Raw genomic sequence first — 13908 nt, forward strand, 5'->3', positions numbered from 1 at the left:
CAGTTAACATAGAAAACAAGCAGTGGTGTTAATATCAAAAAAATATATTTATATGACATTTCTATATCTTATTAAGTTCATGTATCAATCATATCCACGCAAACTTTGGTAGCATTAAGCACAACGTAATTCAATAGTTTAAAACAAGTTTGGTGTGGGATTCCCACCGATAGAGTACCGATACTGTGACTTGGCATCGTGTATCGGCTCAGATCCTATAATATGGAAAATTCCTACTTTCAATAATAAATTACGAAATATTCAAAAGCTTGTCATTTTATTAGTCGGCATTAAAATTTTGTTCTTACAAGCGCAGTTCCCCGCAACTTGGCTGTGACGTCATCAACCAGCACACCAACATTGGGAAGCAGTTTGACATTCACAGGAACCATCTCTGGCTTTTACAATGAACCTCTTAACGTGGTTGTTACTCATGGTGGAACAAACACCAACGTTGCAAGTAATTTCGTTGGAACGAGCTTTACTTACGTCATCAACTTCGTCACCTCGTCACACAACGGAGATTTCGTGTTCACTACAAGCAATAGTGCTGGGACTTGTTCTGGTTCAACAACTGTTCAACTTACAGTCGGTAAATCACTCTCTTTAATTTGAAAAAATGTATATAAATTTTAGTTTATGGCACAAACTCCTTGAAAAATACGTAATATAACAACAAATTAGTACAGAAAATAGAAAAACATTTAATTTACATGTATAACAACGATTAAAATGGGCTTTATAAACACAATTTAAAGTTGGGGTAATTACACGCAGTTATTAGGAGGTACGCAAATAATAAAAAGTTTATCTTTTTTTAAGTTAAATAATCTTTTCCCCCAAAATCGTTCAGTTAATCCAACAAGGCCGACTTCCGTGGTATTAACCCCTTCAACCCCTGGTGGATCGTCACACATACAAGTGACTTGGACGGCTGTTACCGGTGTGACGGGGTACAGGGTGAACTGGAACCAAGGTGGTGTTCAGCAAAGAGACGTTGGCTCTTGCACAACTATAACCACCATCACTGGTTTAACACCTGGAAAAACATACACCGTTGATGTTCGATCTAAAAGTGGATCGGTTGTAAGTGGTGCTACTTCAAGTACAACAACAACAGGTTAGTGTGACACAGAGGACAGAGGCGTGCAAAATACGATTAGCGGAATAGAGTTGTTATTATATTTCTGATGGAATTTGTCCACCGCTGATGAAAATGGCATAATTTTATTTATACTATACCTTTTAAAGGATGTTTGTTACAGTGTACAGCTAGAAATAAGGTTATAGGCGCAAAAGCTACGATAACTTTTTCAAATACCTAAAAGTGGAACATAATTGTCGACTATTGAGTGCTTGTCGTTTGGGTTTTATTCTGAAATATGTTTTATGCCTTATGGCAGTAGTTTGCTTGTAGCGAAAAGCGCGAAAACTTGTTTATTTTGTTTTGTGGAAAAGAAAGAAAGGCTAACGCATTGGCAATGTTTAGAGATTCACACATTTGTATTGTAGGGTGTGGGTTTTATTGTATAGGCGATTTTAAGAAGTTTGCTAAAAAGGCCGTTTGCATGAGAAACGTAAAAACTCAAAGATAGAAGTTATTTGTTTTAGTTTAACCATCGATGCATATGAAAGCACCGGTGGACCGAAATCGCGTAACGAGATCGCGTAAAGCACAGAAAAACATAATGCTACCCGGTTTATTGGTAATATTGCAAAGACGGTATAGATTTGCGCAAACAATAAAAATTTTTTTTCTAAAAATATTGGTAGAAATCCTTAACAGCAAAAAGTGAAAACATTACACGCTGCATTTAGGCTAGAACGAATCCCTTAAAATATCCAAAATATAATATAAAATCGGAAAAGACTTTTCACTTTTAAACATATAGTTTAGGGGGCTGGACATGGCCGTCTCCGTCTGGACTCTTCAAGATTGTTAGACTGCATTCCAGGATTTATAAAAAAAAAAACTCTTCTCTACCGTTTTCGTTTAACAGTGATAAACATTAAGATGTAAGGCTATTCGCAACCCGTCTGGCTATTGGCTTACCGTGCTCAATGATCGTTATTCCTTTTATTTTAGCTCCATCAACTCCGAATGCTTTAACATTGACGCCGTCAACAACTGGTGCAAGTTCTCAGGTCGCAATTAGCTGGAGCGCTGTTGCTGGGAATGTAGTGACAGGATACAGAGTGACTTGGAATCCAACTGGTGGTTCACCCACACAACCTTTAGATGTTGCTTCAACTGTTACAACCACAACCGCCAGTTCTTTAACTCCTGGTCAAACTTATACGTTTGAGATTCGAGCGAAAAGCGGATCAGTTTTAAGTGACTCTGCTTCAAGAAGCACAACAACAGGTACTTTACTTGAGTTGTGTTAAATTTACTAAGAGTCATTTCTGTTCGGATGTCAAATGAAACTAGTAAGCTGACGAACCGATTGTAGGCGAAACTACAAAATGGTTGTTTGTGAAATGGAAATTTTCGTGTCAATTTTTACCTACTTAAGCGATTCAATTTAGATTAAACTTACTATGACAGTTTACATTTTTATCCTTTACCCAAGGTATGCCTATTATTTAATTTACCACGTATTAAAAAGTGCAACACTATTGCTGCAAACCATACATATTGAGCAAAGCCCAAATATCCACCTCATTCATTTTTTGTCTGAAATACACATTACAGGTTGTCTTATATAAGGGTCTTAAACAAGAAAAATTCGGGAAAGTAAAAAGTTATACCCTTTTAGTGTTGTTGCCGCCAAGTTCTGTGACTTTAACTCAATCAACCAGCGGTGGAAAGTCACAAATTACGGTTCAATGGACAACTGGTGATGGAGCTACATCTGGATATTTGGTGACGTGGACTCCAAATGGTGGATTCGCTCAGTCTAAAAACGTTGCGGCTGGCACAACTACAACGATCAGTGATTTAACACCTGGACAAACATACACTGTTGATGTTAGGGCTAAAAGCGGAACAGCAACTAGCGATCCCACTTCAAAGAGCATAACAACAGGTCATAACATATCAATATTTCGACAGTCACGAAATCAGGTTTTATCGATGTAGTCTTGTTTTTCAAGCACATTATCTAATAAACTCCTTTGTTGATTGATAGGTATTGACGTTTTTGTTTTTACTTCGTCTGGTATCTGTTGAGCGTACAAATATTTTGACTTGGCAAGGAAGATAAATTTAATCTCTAAGATGACGGCCATTGTTTACATTTTGACTAGTTTTAATTTCGCGCCATACGTGGGGAGAAAATACACAAAGCTTATTGGCGCTACCCACACGAATAGAAGCTACGATACTTCCGTGTTGCTTTGCCTGCTGAAAATACTAATGTTTTTCTTGAATGTAAGGTTTTATTAATGATTAAGACTGTATGCCATCTTAACGCTTACAATACAATTCATTGCCGGTTAAAACTGATTTAACTATAGAAATTATAATACCGTCTTATTAACAGCTTTTAAAAACGTTGCTGAAACCTTTGTTAGGAATAGACGTTAGGCTTTTAAATGTGTAAATGACAATTGTTTTTTTATTTCTGCAGCTCCTTCGCCTCCAAATAATGTGAGGTTGACGCCTTCACAAACACAAATCAAAATTAGCTGGGCAAATGTTCCTGGGGAAATTATTATTTCATATTTCTTGTATTGGAAATTAATCGATATAGCCTCTTCTGCCGCTTCTACATTTAATCCAACAACAACAAGTTACACAATTACTGGGTTGATTTCTATAAAAAGATACAAAGTACAAATTACGAGTAGAAGTGGTTCAGTCAGCAGCGCAACTGTTACAAAAACAACTTCAACAGGTTAGTATACGTGAAGTCAAATTGAATTACATTTGGTAGTATATTGCATAATGCTGTCTTGTCAATACAATTTCAAATTTTTCTGATTAGCTTTTGCTGGCCAACAGGGAATACAGTCCTAATAAAAATAATTTAAATTTCTGGTATTTCAGGTTCCGTTCTTGTCAGTTATTCCAGCAATTCACCTCTAACAGTAACTTTTGAAGCGGCCACATCTGTAACTTGCACTTGTTCAGGATATTACGAGCCACAATGCAGATGGTTCAGGTATTTGCAATTATTACACTTCATTTCTGTTGAACGGCGACGGCCCAAAGATATGTTAAAATAACGCTCTTCGGGTACTTATTTATAACAAACGAATAAATAACAAGGCCTAAAAACATAGGTTCGTTTTGAGAATTAATTTAAGAACTAAAAAATAAACAATAAATTAATGCAATAAAAATTAAAAAAAGTGTCAAAATGTTAGTTTTAAGTGCTATTGTTAAAATGAAGAGCGCACACATTTGTAGTGTTTCAGATGGATAGAACTACAATACCGTTGGCAAATTGGCTATTGCACTTAATAACAACGTTTTGTTTTACCTCGACAGAAGCAACGTCGAGCAAACCACAGTTACTTCGGCACAAGTTTACCAAACCTCCACCACAGCAAGTGGAAGTACGTCAGGAACATCTACACTTCACATCAACATTGCAGATTCAAGTTACGCCGGTCATTACGAGTGTAAGGCCACCAACTGGGACGGAAGTGGAACCAAAACTAAAACTTTAACCATATATGGTAAGTAATATAAAATAATTTTATTTCATTCCTGCTTACATGTACTTTTTAACGTCGTGTGTTTTTCTTACACAGTTAGGCCAACTATTGCAACCAGTAGGTCTTCCATTAATTTTCCTTCATACAACACTCCACAACAAGTTTACTGCGAATCGCGAGGTCACCCCAAGCCTACAGTTGATTGGACGAGGTAAGCAAACGACTTAGTGGTACACACAGCCTGGGCAGCCACTTTCAGTAATTACATTAAATCTTGTTGCTTCTAACTGGATCATTTGGATTTTAAACATATCCTTGCATCACACTAATATTACTTATTTTTTATCATTTGCCACACTGCCATAGAACTTAAATTTTGGCTCTTGGCGAAAAACAACCTATGCTTTGTGACTTTCAGTATATTATACTGCCATTCGTCGTGGTTTATTTTTCTACTTTGCACATTTGTTATGTACTTTATGATACTTAAAAGTCTAGTTACTACACATGCGACGCATTTTGCTTATAAATTGTAGTTATACATTGTAACTAATTAGCTGACTATTGAATTAATGTGGCTCATGTCGTGATTATTTTTTCGATTTTGGCCAACCATTGAAAATTGTAACGTGGTACAAGCAGTGCATATTTATATTTTTATAAACAGTGTATATTTATTTCTCAACAGGAAGTGGTTAATAGAAACGTTTAATTGGTTAGGTCTGGCTCTTCGGTTGCAACAAGCAGTGGTCTAAAAATCCGTCAATATGAAGAGAACTCAACTGCTTTCTACGTAAAACAAACCCTCGACATCAGTCTTCAGAATGTTCTCGAATGTGGGGAGTATGTTTGCAAAGTTACAAGCTCTGTTGGAAGCGAACAAAAGTCGGTAACTGTAACAGGTAAAATCAAACTATACACACGTTCGTCATTTGTAAAACATTTTTGCATCTTACGCTCATTTATCTGGAATCAGGATACTAAATTTTCCTTTGTTAAAAAATTACTTTCGCAAAACATGTGCTTAATATCGTTTATGTATGCAATAACAAGTGTCGCATATCCCTAGTTAAACCAAGATTAACATTGATTTAAAACATTTTGTTGCTTTTCAAAGCGTAAGCAATTCAAAAAGTATTTTAATGACTACGGCAAGTCTGGCGCAATTTTCTTTACGTATGATTGGAAGTCACAGTAGCAGCCCACCTTCCTCCAACGCTGATTATTTCCTTGATGAATCCTGAATTGAAACGTGACTGGGAAAAACGCGTTTAAATGTTATTCACCGAACAAAGTGGCCTTTAACCTACTTTTTAAAGCTAAGTGTTTAAATCGTTTGTAAATCGTTTGTAGTGTGTCGCGTAATCATCACTTTGCAAATTTATGAATAAACTTGACAAACTAAATAAAAAGCAAATTATTTTTGCCTAATTTTTGGTTCCAAATCAGTGCCTATTGTTTGTATGTATGCTTGTATATACTGCGTAATTATTAATTTTATATACATAAGAATATATATCAGTACATAATGGGATGATAAGTAGATCGCAAAAATCTTCATATTTGATATTTCGACTCTTAAGCTTGTGTCCTAAATTCACCCTGATTAAAACTACTTAAAAAACAATTTTTTTACTTCGTTTCCCTTAATTTAATACAGTTCAACCGAACGTAACGTTATCCAGCAATGAGTTGTCTGCAAAGCATGGAGAATCAAAAACTGTTACTTGTACCAGCTACGGTTTTCCAATCCCAAAGATTACTTGGAAAAGGTAAGTAATGATTGCGAAATGATTACGTTTCATTATACAGCGATTAACAGTGTACAAAGAATTAATAATTTCTTACAAATACACACAAATATGTTTCGCCGTTTAAAACTGGCATGCGATTTATAGAATGAAGCAAGCAAGTAATAGAATGGCGGTTATAAACCTAACATTCGTACCGAAAATTGTTTTAAGTCATTTATTGGCTACGTTGTAATTCTTATAATAAAACGGTTTCGGCAAAGTGGACTTAACGTTATAAAGTTTAGCCATTTCGATGATTGTCTTACATAAACACATATAAACAAGTACATACGGTTTGTTTACACAAGCCTCAGACAAAACATTATTGTAGCACATTTCTAAGCCTTTGTTTTTATTGTACAAATATGGCATTTGAGATTCTTAATAAACTGCTTTGGCATGGAATGCTTGGCCTTTGACAATTCGAGTTTTTTAAACAGAGGTTAACATTTTTTTTTTAACTGTACTTATGGCGTAACACTTTTAAATTGAAAAAAGCACATTTTTAGGATTGAAAATCATAATTTGTATCATCAAATGGAATATAAACTTGTAAACCAAAAATAATTTTCAGCCCATTAGTGATAAGTGCCGTGTTTCATCAAATAATGGCTTACATAATTTTAATTAGCACCGGCGGTGGATTAACCGAAATTCGTCACCTTTATTGTATAGTTGCGTTCAGTAACGTCATTTACTGGATTAAATAATTATAAAGAACTCGACGAATATATTGCTACAAACATTTGCAAAACTTTCTTGACACATATTTACTTTTAGGTCAACCTTGTTGGTTTCCTCCGACACCAGCCAACAATATTATCAGACCATTTCCACCGACAGCACAAATTATGGGAAAACAGCAAACCTACATCTAACAAATATTGGCGTTGCTTTATCGGGGCGTCATTATTGCGAAGCGAACAACGCAGAAGCAGTCCATAGTAAACTATTTCAACTTCTGGGTATGTAAATACTTCTATACTGGTTATATCGATTCTTTAAATACCCTGGAAGCCTTCAAAAGATTAACGAATCAATAGATCTATTAAAAGCTTCTATGACGCGTAAGCCAATATATATTTTATCAAAAGACCTTGTACACGTACGTGTATACATGTTTATATTTTAAAATAATCATATTTTTAGTTCGAGCAAATATATCTCTTTCGCCATCATCGACGTGGAAAGTTACACAATTTCCTGAGGCTTTCTACGTCGATTGTGTGTCACTTGGTTGGCGCCAGCCCAACGTTTACTGGTCAAGGTACGGTCTATATCAGGGCTACTCAATTAGAACAGCTTTATCTTTATAGTGTTGAACGCGGATCTCAGCACATATTATATTAAAAACAGAATTATTACCCGATTTAGTAGAAATTATTTTCGCCTAAAGATTACTTTAGCATCAAACAAACGAATTGTGCTTTTACGACATGTTGCATTTTCTTTTGTTATAACCATTTTTTTCAGTGCAGGTCCTGAAAAAAACTTTAGTGTTTAGTACATGATCTATTTCAAGAACTATTTACATATGTCCGCCCTATATTAGCCGTGTTTGTTAATAGGTGGTTTATTTTAAAACTGAACGCGCATTTATTTCATATAGAAATGGCCACACAATAACCAATATATCGGCGTCGGCTAAAGTGCACCAAGTTACTACAGCAGTTTCCCACAACCAAGTGAAGTCGCGTCTCCACTTCACAGCCACAAGCATTGAACAAGTTGGAGCTTACAAATGCACAGCAACCAACAACAATCCTCCTTCCGTTGTTGACACCACATTCTATTTACAAGGTAAGTGCGATGCATCAGTAGGCCCTAGTCCTGTTATAATAAACCATGAGTGGGATAGGAGGTACTTGATATTACATCCCGATAGCGATACACAAAAGGTTTGACCAAAAGTATCGCTCTTCGACCTGATAACAAATGACGTCATTCCTTTGCTGAAATAAGCAAAGCATGGTGAGATAAAAAAGTTTAGAAGGTCAACAAAAGTGCTTTACCGTACCGTTTAGACGTTTAGTTATCACCAGCTCTCAGCCAACTATTTTTTTTAAATTAACCGTTAAAGATTAAATTGCTAAGTTTGTGTAATGGCCAAAATTTCTATTTTGATTTGATATCGGATCGGCACCGATACCACTCCGTTCCGATTTTATCGGACATCCCTAGCGATTGGTGTTGGTCATGGGCTCACACAAGTTTTTCGAGTAAATTTATTTTAACGTTTTGTTACGAATTGGTTTTAGTCAAAGCAAACATCTCCTTGTCAAAGAAAACAGTTTCGCTTAAAGACGGCATCAGGACGCAAGTTAATTGCACATCATTCGGATTCCCGCAACCACAAGTTTATTGGACAAAGTAAGATACTCTTAAACTTGGAACAAATAGTTTACGAGAATAAAACTAAAATGTGATTTAAACAGAAATTCGGTGAACGTATCAACCAATACTGGCGAAGGTATATACCAAACAGTTCACAAAAAGACAGCCTACAAGACTGTGACGTATCTGGATTTTGTAAATCCTTTGCCCACTACAACAGGAAGTTTCGTATGCCACGCCAGCAACACAGTCGGTGAAACCAACTTAACCTCACTGCAAGAAACATTAACGGTTGTTGGTAGGTTTTTGTTTTATGATTTTATAAACTGGCACCTCGACTAGTTCTACTTTGTATTTTTTATAGTTACTTATAATTAAGGTCTTAATGCATCGTTTAGCGCATTGCTTCTCAAACGTTTAGACGGCACAGCATATATATAAAAACATTCGCGGCAAACTTTGAAGAAAATCGTACAAATATAAATTACCATACAACCTATCTAGGCAAGGTATTAGGTAAACAACATATTATTTTCAGCTAAAAATACAATGGTTTTCAATCGTTTTAAGAAACACTCAATTCATTAAAATAAAATTACTGGAACACCAAACGAAAAATTATGAATTAAATTTAACAACACAACAGCCATTTACCCCCTTTCAGTTTTGCTAAAGGCGATAGATTGGCATGTTTGGATTGTGTGCAATGTCTCACACTTGCCTGCCCGCCTGCCTATTTGTGTTATTATGAGTTTAGTTTCATGCAAAACACAGGTTAGTGGCACAATGGAGTATGTCACGAGGCACACGGTTTTCGAATCACAAGTTTAGCGGGCCAATATTTTTAAGTCCTAATCTAAAGGTGGTTTATATTTTCCCTTTATCAAGTCAAAACAACTTTATTAAAGTCTATAACTGTGAGAGGTAAGATTTCAAATAGGTTTAAGGCATTTTGTTTTGTAAGTATGTTGGCCAAAACCGACTTAAGGTTTTTCAGATTTTGAATTTTTTTATTTTAAAGAAACTATGGTGCAACTTTTGCGACCTGATTGTCATATTTTAAAACTTTTTCATGGTTTGCAAAGAAATCAGGTATTTTATAAAGCAATAGAAATTAAGCGCGAATTAGACGAAATATAGTTTTTAAGGGGGCATGGCCACTCTTTAACCTGCCCCTGATTTAAATTCCCGATATGTTTTGCTTTTTTTAGTCAAACCCAGGTTTCTGAATTCGTCAATTCCAAGCGAATACAGCCAATTACAGTCGTTGAATTGTACGTTTGCCGCCGACCAGTCGACCACCTTTCACTGGACCATCAACCACCAAAACGTCACAATCCACAGCGACGCGTCGCCAACCTACGTCACAATCCACCGGACAAACAACACAGTGACGTCACAACTAACAATAGAGGCTTCCGCGATATTTGGCGCCAACGCAAGTGTAAAGTGTTGGGCTGAAAATGGACAAGGTGTCGCAAGCAATGCTGCTGTAATCAACAAAGGTAGGGTATTTAAATAAAAGTTTGATTTATTTATTCATATTTTTGTTTATTTTTCTTGGCTATATCCGTAGAAAATACGCGAAATATTGTCCATGCCACAACGATTTAAAAATACCATGTTAAGATGTTGAATGTAGATCAACGAAAATTGATTATCGTGATTTTTTAAGAGTCAAATAACGTATGTTTATATTTAGCAAATGTTGAACATGTAAATATGTTGAAAATATTTGAAAGTTTTCTGATGTGTTATCAAGTCAATATATGCTTAAGGCAGAACTAATTTAAAAGATTGATTTACCATATGTTTTTTCTTCAACCATTTTGTAGACTTGCTGTTCGACAATGGACAGTTCTTCGTCCGCTACAGCATCAGCAAAAGTCAAGTTAATGCCAAACTGCATTGTGAAAACAACGGAGGGAAATTACCGTCATCTGAATATCTCAAAGGAAGTTCTTTAGCCACTTCAACAAAACAAGCAGTTTGGACCAACGGTAAATCTGACAAACTTTGACTTGTGCTTTGTGATTTACTGTTAATATTGTCATTTTATTTTAAAGCAACCAACGTAACTCAAACTGATTGTACAACGTTTCAACACGGAGGGATTCAATTGAAAAATTGCAACGCTTCTTTACCTGTCCTGTGTGTATTTCCTGGTAAGTAGGATGCCCTATAGTTACATCTTAATTCACATACAGCCTAAGTATTGTGATAGTTTCTTAGCTTTGTAATAAAACGCTTTATCTCTGCCCATGACTTTATGGATTAACTATTTGTTTTAATAAATATCAACAGCCAACCTTTGGTAACTAATGGATAGATTTAAATTTGTTTCGGAACAACGGTACCGGTACATGCATGAAAAATTTGAATAAAAAAGAAGCGTCCGTAGTTCCCAGGGGGGCGGCGAAAGACTGTTAAGTCATCTAATACATTTCTATTTTACACGCTACTTTTACAAACTGCTTACAGTTTTTTTTTGTCAAGACTAACTATAGTTAAAAGATGGCAATAGTTTAGACAATCAGTTAATTGTACAACTTGTGTATGTGTTGATATCTGTTGGGTTATTTACAATAGTTGATTAACATTTCGTTTTTGATATTTTAGTAATTCGTTTTACTGAAGCTACCAAGTGCCACCGCGATAAAATAACTGTGAAGTGGGTTGACGAAACAAAATATTCCCGGGATTTCAAATTTCAGCTGATTGCACAAAGTTCTGACAAATCAATTAACATCATTGTAGATTACAAACAAAGCGCTTCTACAAATTACATTTACACAACAACATCTCCAACACTGGTTGCAAATCAAAAATACAATATTCAAGTAAATAATATTAATATTTTTCATTGAAATTAGCTCGATAACTTAAGAATCATAGTTTATTTTTGAAAATATTATGGTAATATTTTTAGATCAAGTTGTTTCCTGATTTCTGGAAAGTCCCTCAAACACCTTCAGTTTCTGGATCAACTTCAGATGTTTTTGAGAAGATTGTTTCACAGCTGACTCTTGCAAATCAAATCTGCCAAGTCAGAATCACAATGCCCCACTCGACTGTGGCAGCCATCTTAAGCGCTAAGGTTCGAGTTACTCTATTGTTTTCTATTAATATATACAGGAAGTCATTGAATTCATTGCTTTATATTTTATTTTTAGCTGAAATTAAAGAGAAGCATCAACAACCAAAGTATAATCTCCGAAGTCGCCTTGAAACCTTCAGTTTTAATAACTCATAATTTTTCAATAAATCGAGGAGAAACGATTTCAATGGATTTTCATCCCATGACGTCATCTTGTAGAAATACAATTCTTCCGGTAGATGGCGTATGTTACTTGCCACCAGGTGAGAAAATATTTTTAAATGACAATAAAACTATAAATGATTAAAGCCATTATATTTAATAAAATCGACATTTTGCTGTTACAACGTTTCGGCAATACCTCGTGCCATCATCAGTGTAAAAATACAAGTAAGTAAGTCACTTGTATTTTTATGAAATTAGTTTCTTGTGTTTAAACTTTTTTGAATAAAATACGTAATACAATATAAATAACTTATTGTCACAAGATAGTACATTAGTACAATGTGGTTATTTGATTTTTTTAAATACAGATTCGCCATCTATTTCAACCACCGAAATACAACCGAATATCAAATCTTCCGTAGGTGTACCAGTGGGTGTTGCCTGCGCTTTAATAGTTGTCATATGTGCTGCTGTTGTTGTCTTCATTAAAAGGTAAGCAATAATATACGGACAATGTGTCTGAACGGTAAATCAAACTTATCACGAATGTACAATTTAATACAGAAACCAAATTCGGTCTAGTTTCGGGAAAAGATCAAGCAACAATATGAATTCGGGAACAACTGCTAATAAAGGTAAAGTACTATCCATGTATTATTGTTGGGTTTTTCTTAGCAACATACGTTTCCCGGGTAAATTTTTTATACAATGTAATGCTTTGAGCATTTTTACTGCAATATAGCATGAATAAATAAGATAGAGACGCTGAAAATATGCGACAATATAATCATAATATTCCGTATAACTGGGTTCCTTAATATTACATTTACCGAGTAAACCAAGCCTACAAGGTTACGTTTGATTCAATTAATGCATCAAGGTTTTGTGGTTGGATGTTTAGGCGAATTTTTGTGCACCAATGTTGCGCAACAAATCAAGCCAGCTTAAACACATGTTAGTATCAGCTTTGAAAACCAATAAGGTCCCAAACTGTAAATTTCAAAAATGAAATGGAATAGCATATATTGAAATATTTTCCAACAACTTTATGAGGGTGGGTGATTTACATGGCACCCCTATAAGTTGTTAGCCGAGTTTAACTACTACTTTAGTTAAGTAAACGGGTGGAATAAAGACTGGAGTCGTACTCTGGTTGATTTTAATCGACTCCGCTGCGAATAACAAGTTTTGCGATGTTAACATTATTTGCAGCCAACGACTACCATTCTGACCTTGACAATGCTCAAACTTCACGTCACAACTACGTCAACACCAGCTTTGCAGCTTCCCCGAATGCTGACGTCATCAAAGCATCCGGTGACGATTCCGATTACGTCATTCCCGTCGCTTACGTGTCGAACAATGTCGCTTACGAAAACGTAAATGTTGGAGCCAACAGCAACCAACTTGCTGGTGCAAGTGAAAACACAGCTTATGAGCAGTTTGTTAATAGTGATGCAGCTGTTGTGCAATCTGTGTACGAGAAAGTCAAATAGAGCAACTTAACAAAAACATGAATGAATTAAACGTATACTGTTATGTACAATCTCCCGACTACGAAACACCTAGATAACGATAAGTTCTTAAATGCTCCAGTTAAGTGTAGCCTACAATGCAGTAACAAACCATTGCTGTCACACTTTGCCGGTATGTTTAAATCCTGCTGTTTCTTACATATATTAGTTCTGTTTTAAAGCACATGATTGAATATTTTTTTGTTTTGTTTTTTTAGGTATATATCTTTGTTTCCAATGTGCAATATATTCATATTGCTGCTGCTACGTTGCTATTCAATAACCCCAATGTTGAAAATGAATAAATACTTATTCGAAACGTTCAAAATGCTACCTACTTCTGTATGGGCTTTGACATTCTTACTAATGTGACAAATTGTGCAATTCCACTCACAAACAC

At 35.4% G+C, this 13908-nt stretch overlaps 1 protein-coding gene across 1 annotated transcript; it reads left to right on the plus strand.

Moving 5' to 3' along the window:
- The first annotated feature begins 2061 nt into the window (after window positions 1-2061).
- LOC146137037 (uncharacterized) lies at window positions 2062-13490 on the plus strand. The gene is made up of 21 exons (XM_083396322.1): window positions 2062-2365; window positions 3573-3839; window positions 3992-4106; window positions 4436-4626; window positions 4702-4816; window positions 5326-5507; window positions 6266-6377; window positions 7179-7363; window positions 7548-7665; window positions 8008-8198; window positions 8657-8768; window positions 8834-9030; window positions 9944-10237; window positions 10568-10732; window positions 10799-10897; window positions 11352-11572; window positions 11662-11829; window positions 11906-12092; window positions 12363-12486; window positions 12559-12629; window positions 13207-13490. The coding sequence occupies exons 1-21, from the start codon at window positions 2062-2064 to the stop codon at window positions 13488-13490; spliced, it is 3702 nt and encodes a 1233-aa protein (XP_083252448.1).
- The last annotated feature ends 418 nt before the right edge of the window (window positions 13491-13908 follow it).

This window comes from Ascidiella aspersa, chromosome 8, assembly GCF_963924565.1.
Source record: "Ascidiella aspersa chromosome 8, kaAscAspe10.2, whole genome shotgun sequence".
Taxonomy (NCBI): Eukaryota; Metazoa; Chordata; class Ascidiacea; order Phlebobranchia; family Ascidiidae; genus Ascidiella; species Ascidiella aspersa.

Bases quoted from the DNA above. Each gene is read 5' to 3' on its own strand.
- LOC146137037 (XM_083396322.1), top strand. From the start codon at position 2,062: ATGATCGTTATTCCTTTTATTTTAGCTCCATCAACTCCGAATGCTTTA. The intron at 2,366-3,572 runs GTACTTTACTTG...TTATTTCTGCAG, and splicing joins TTCAAGAAGCACAACAACAG to CTCCTTCGCCTCCAAATAAT. The intron at 5,508-6,265 runs GTAAAATCAAAC...AATTTAATACAG, and splicing joins AAAGTCGGTAACTGTAACAG to TTCAACCGAACGTAACGTTA.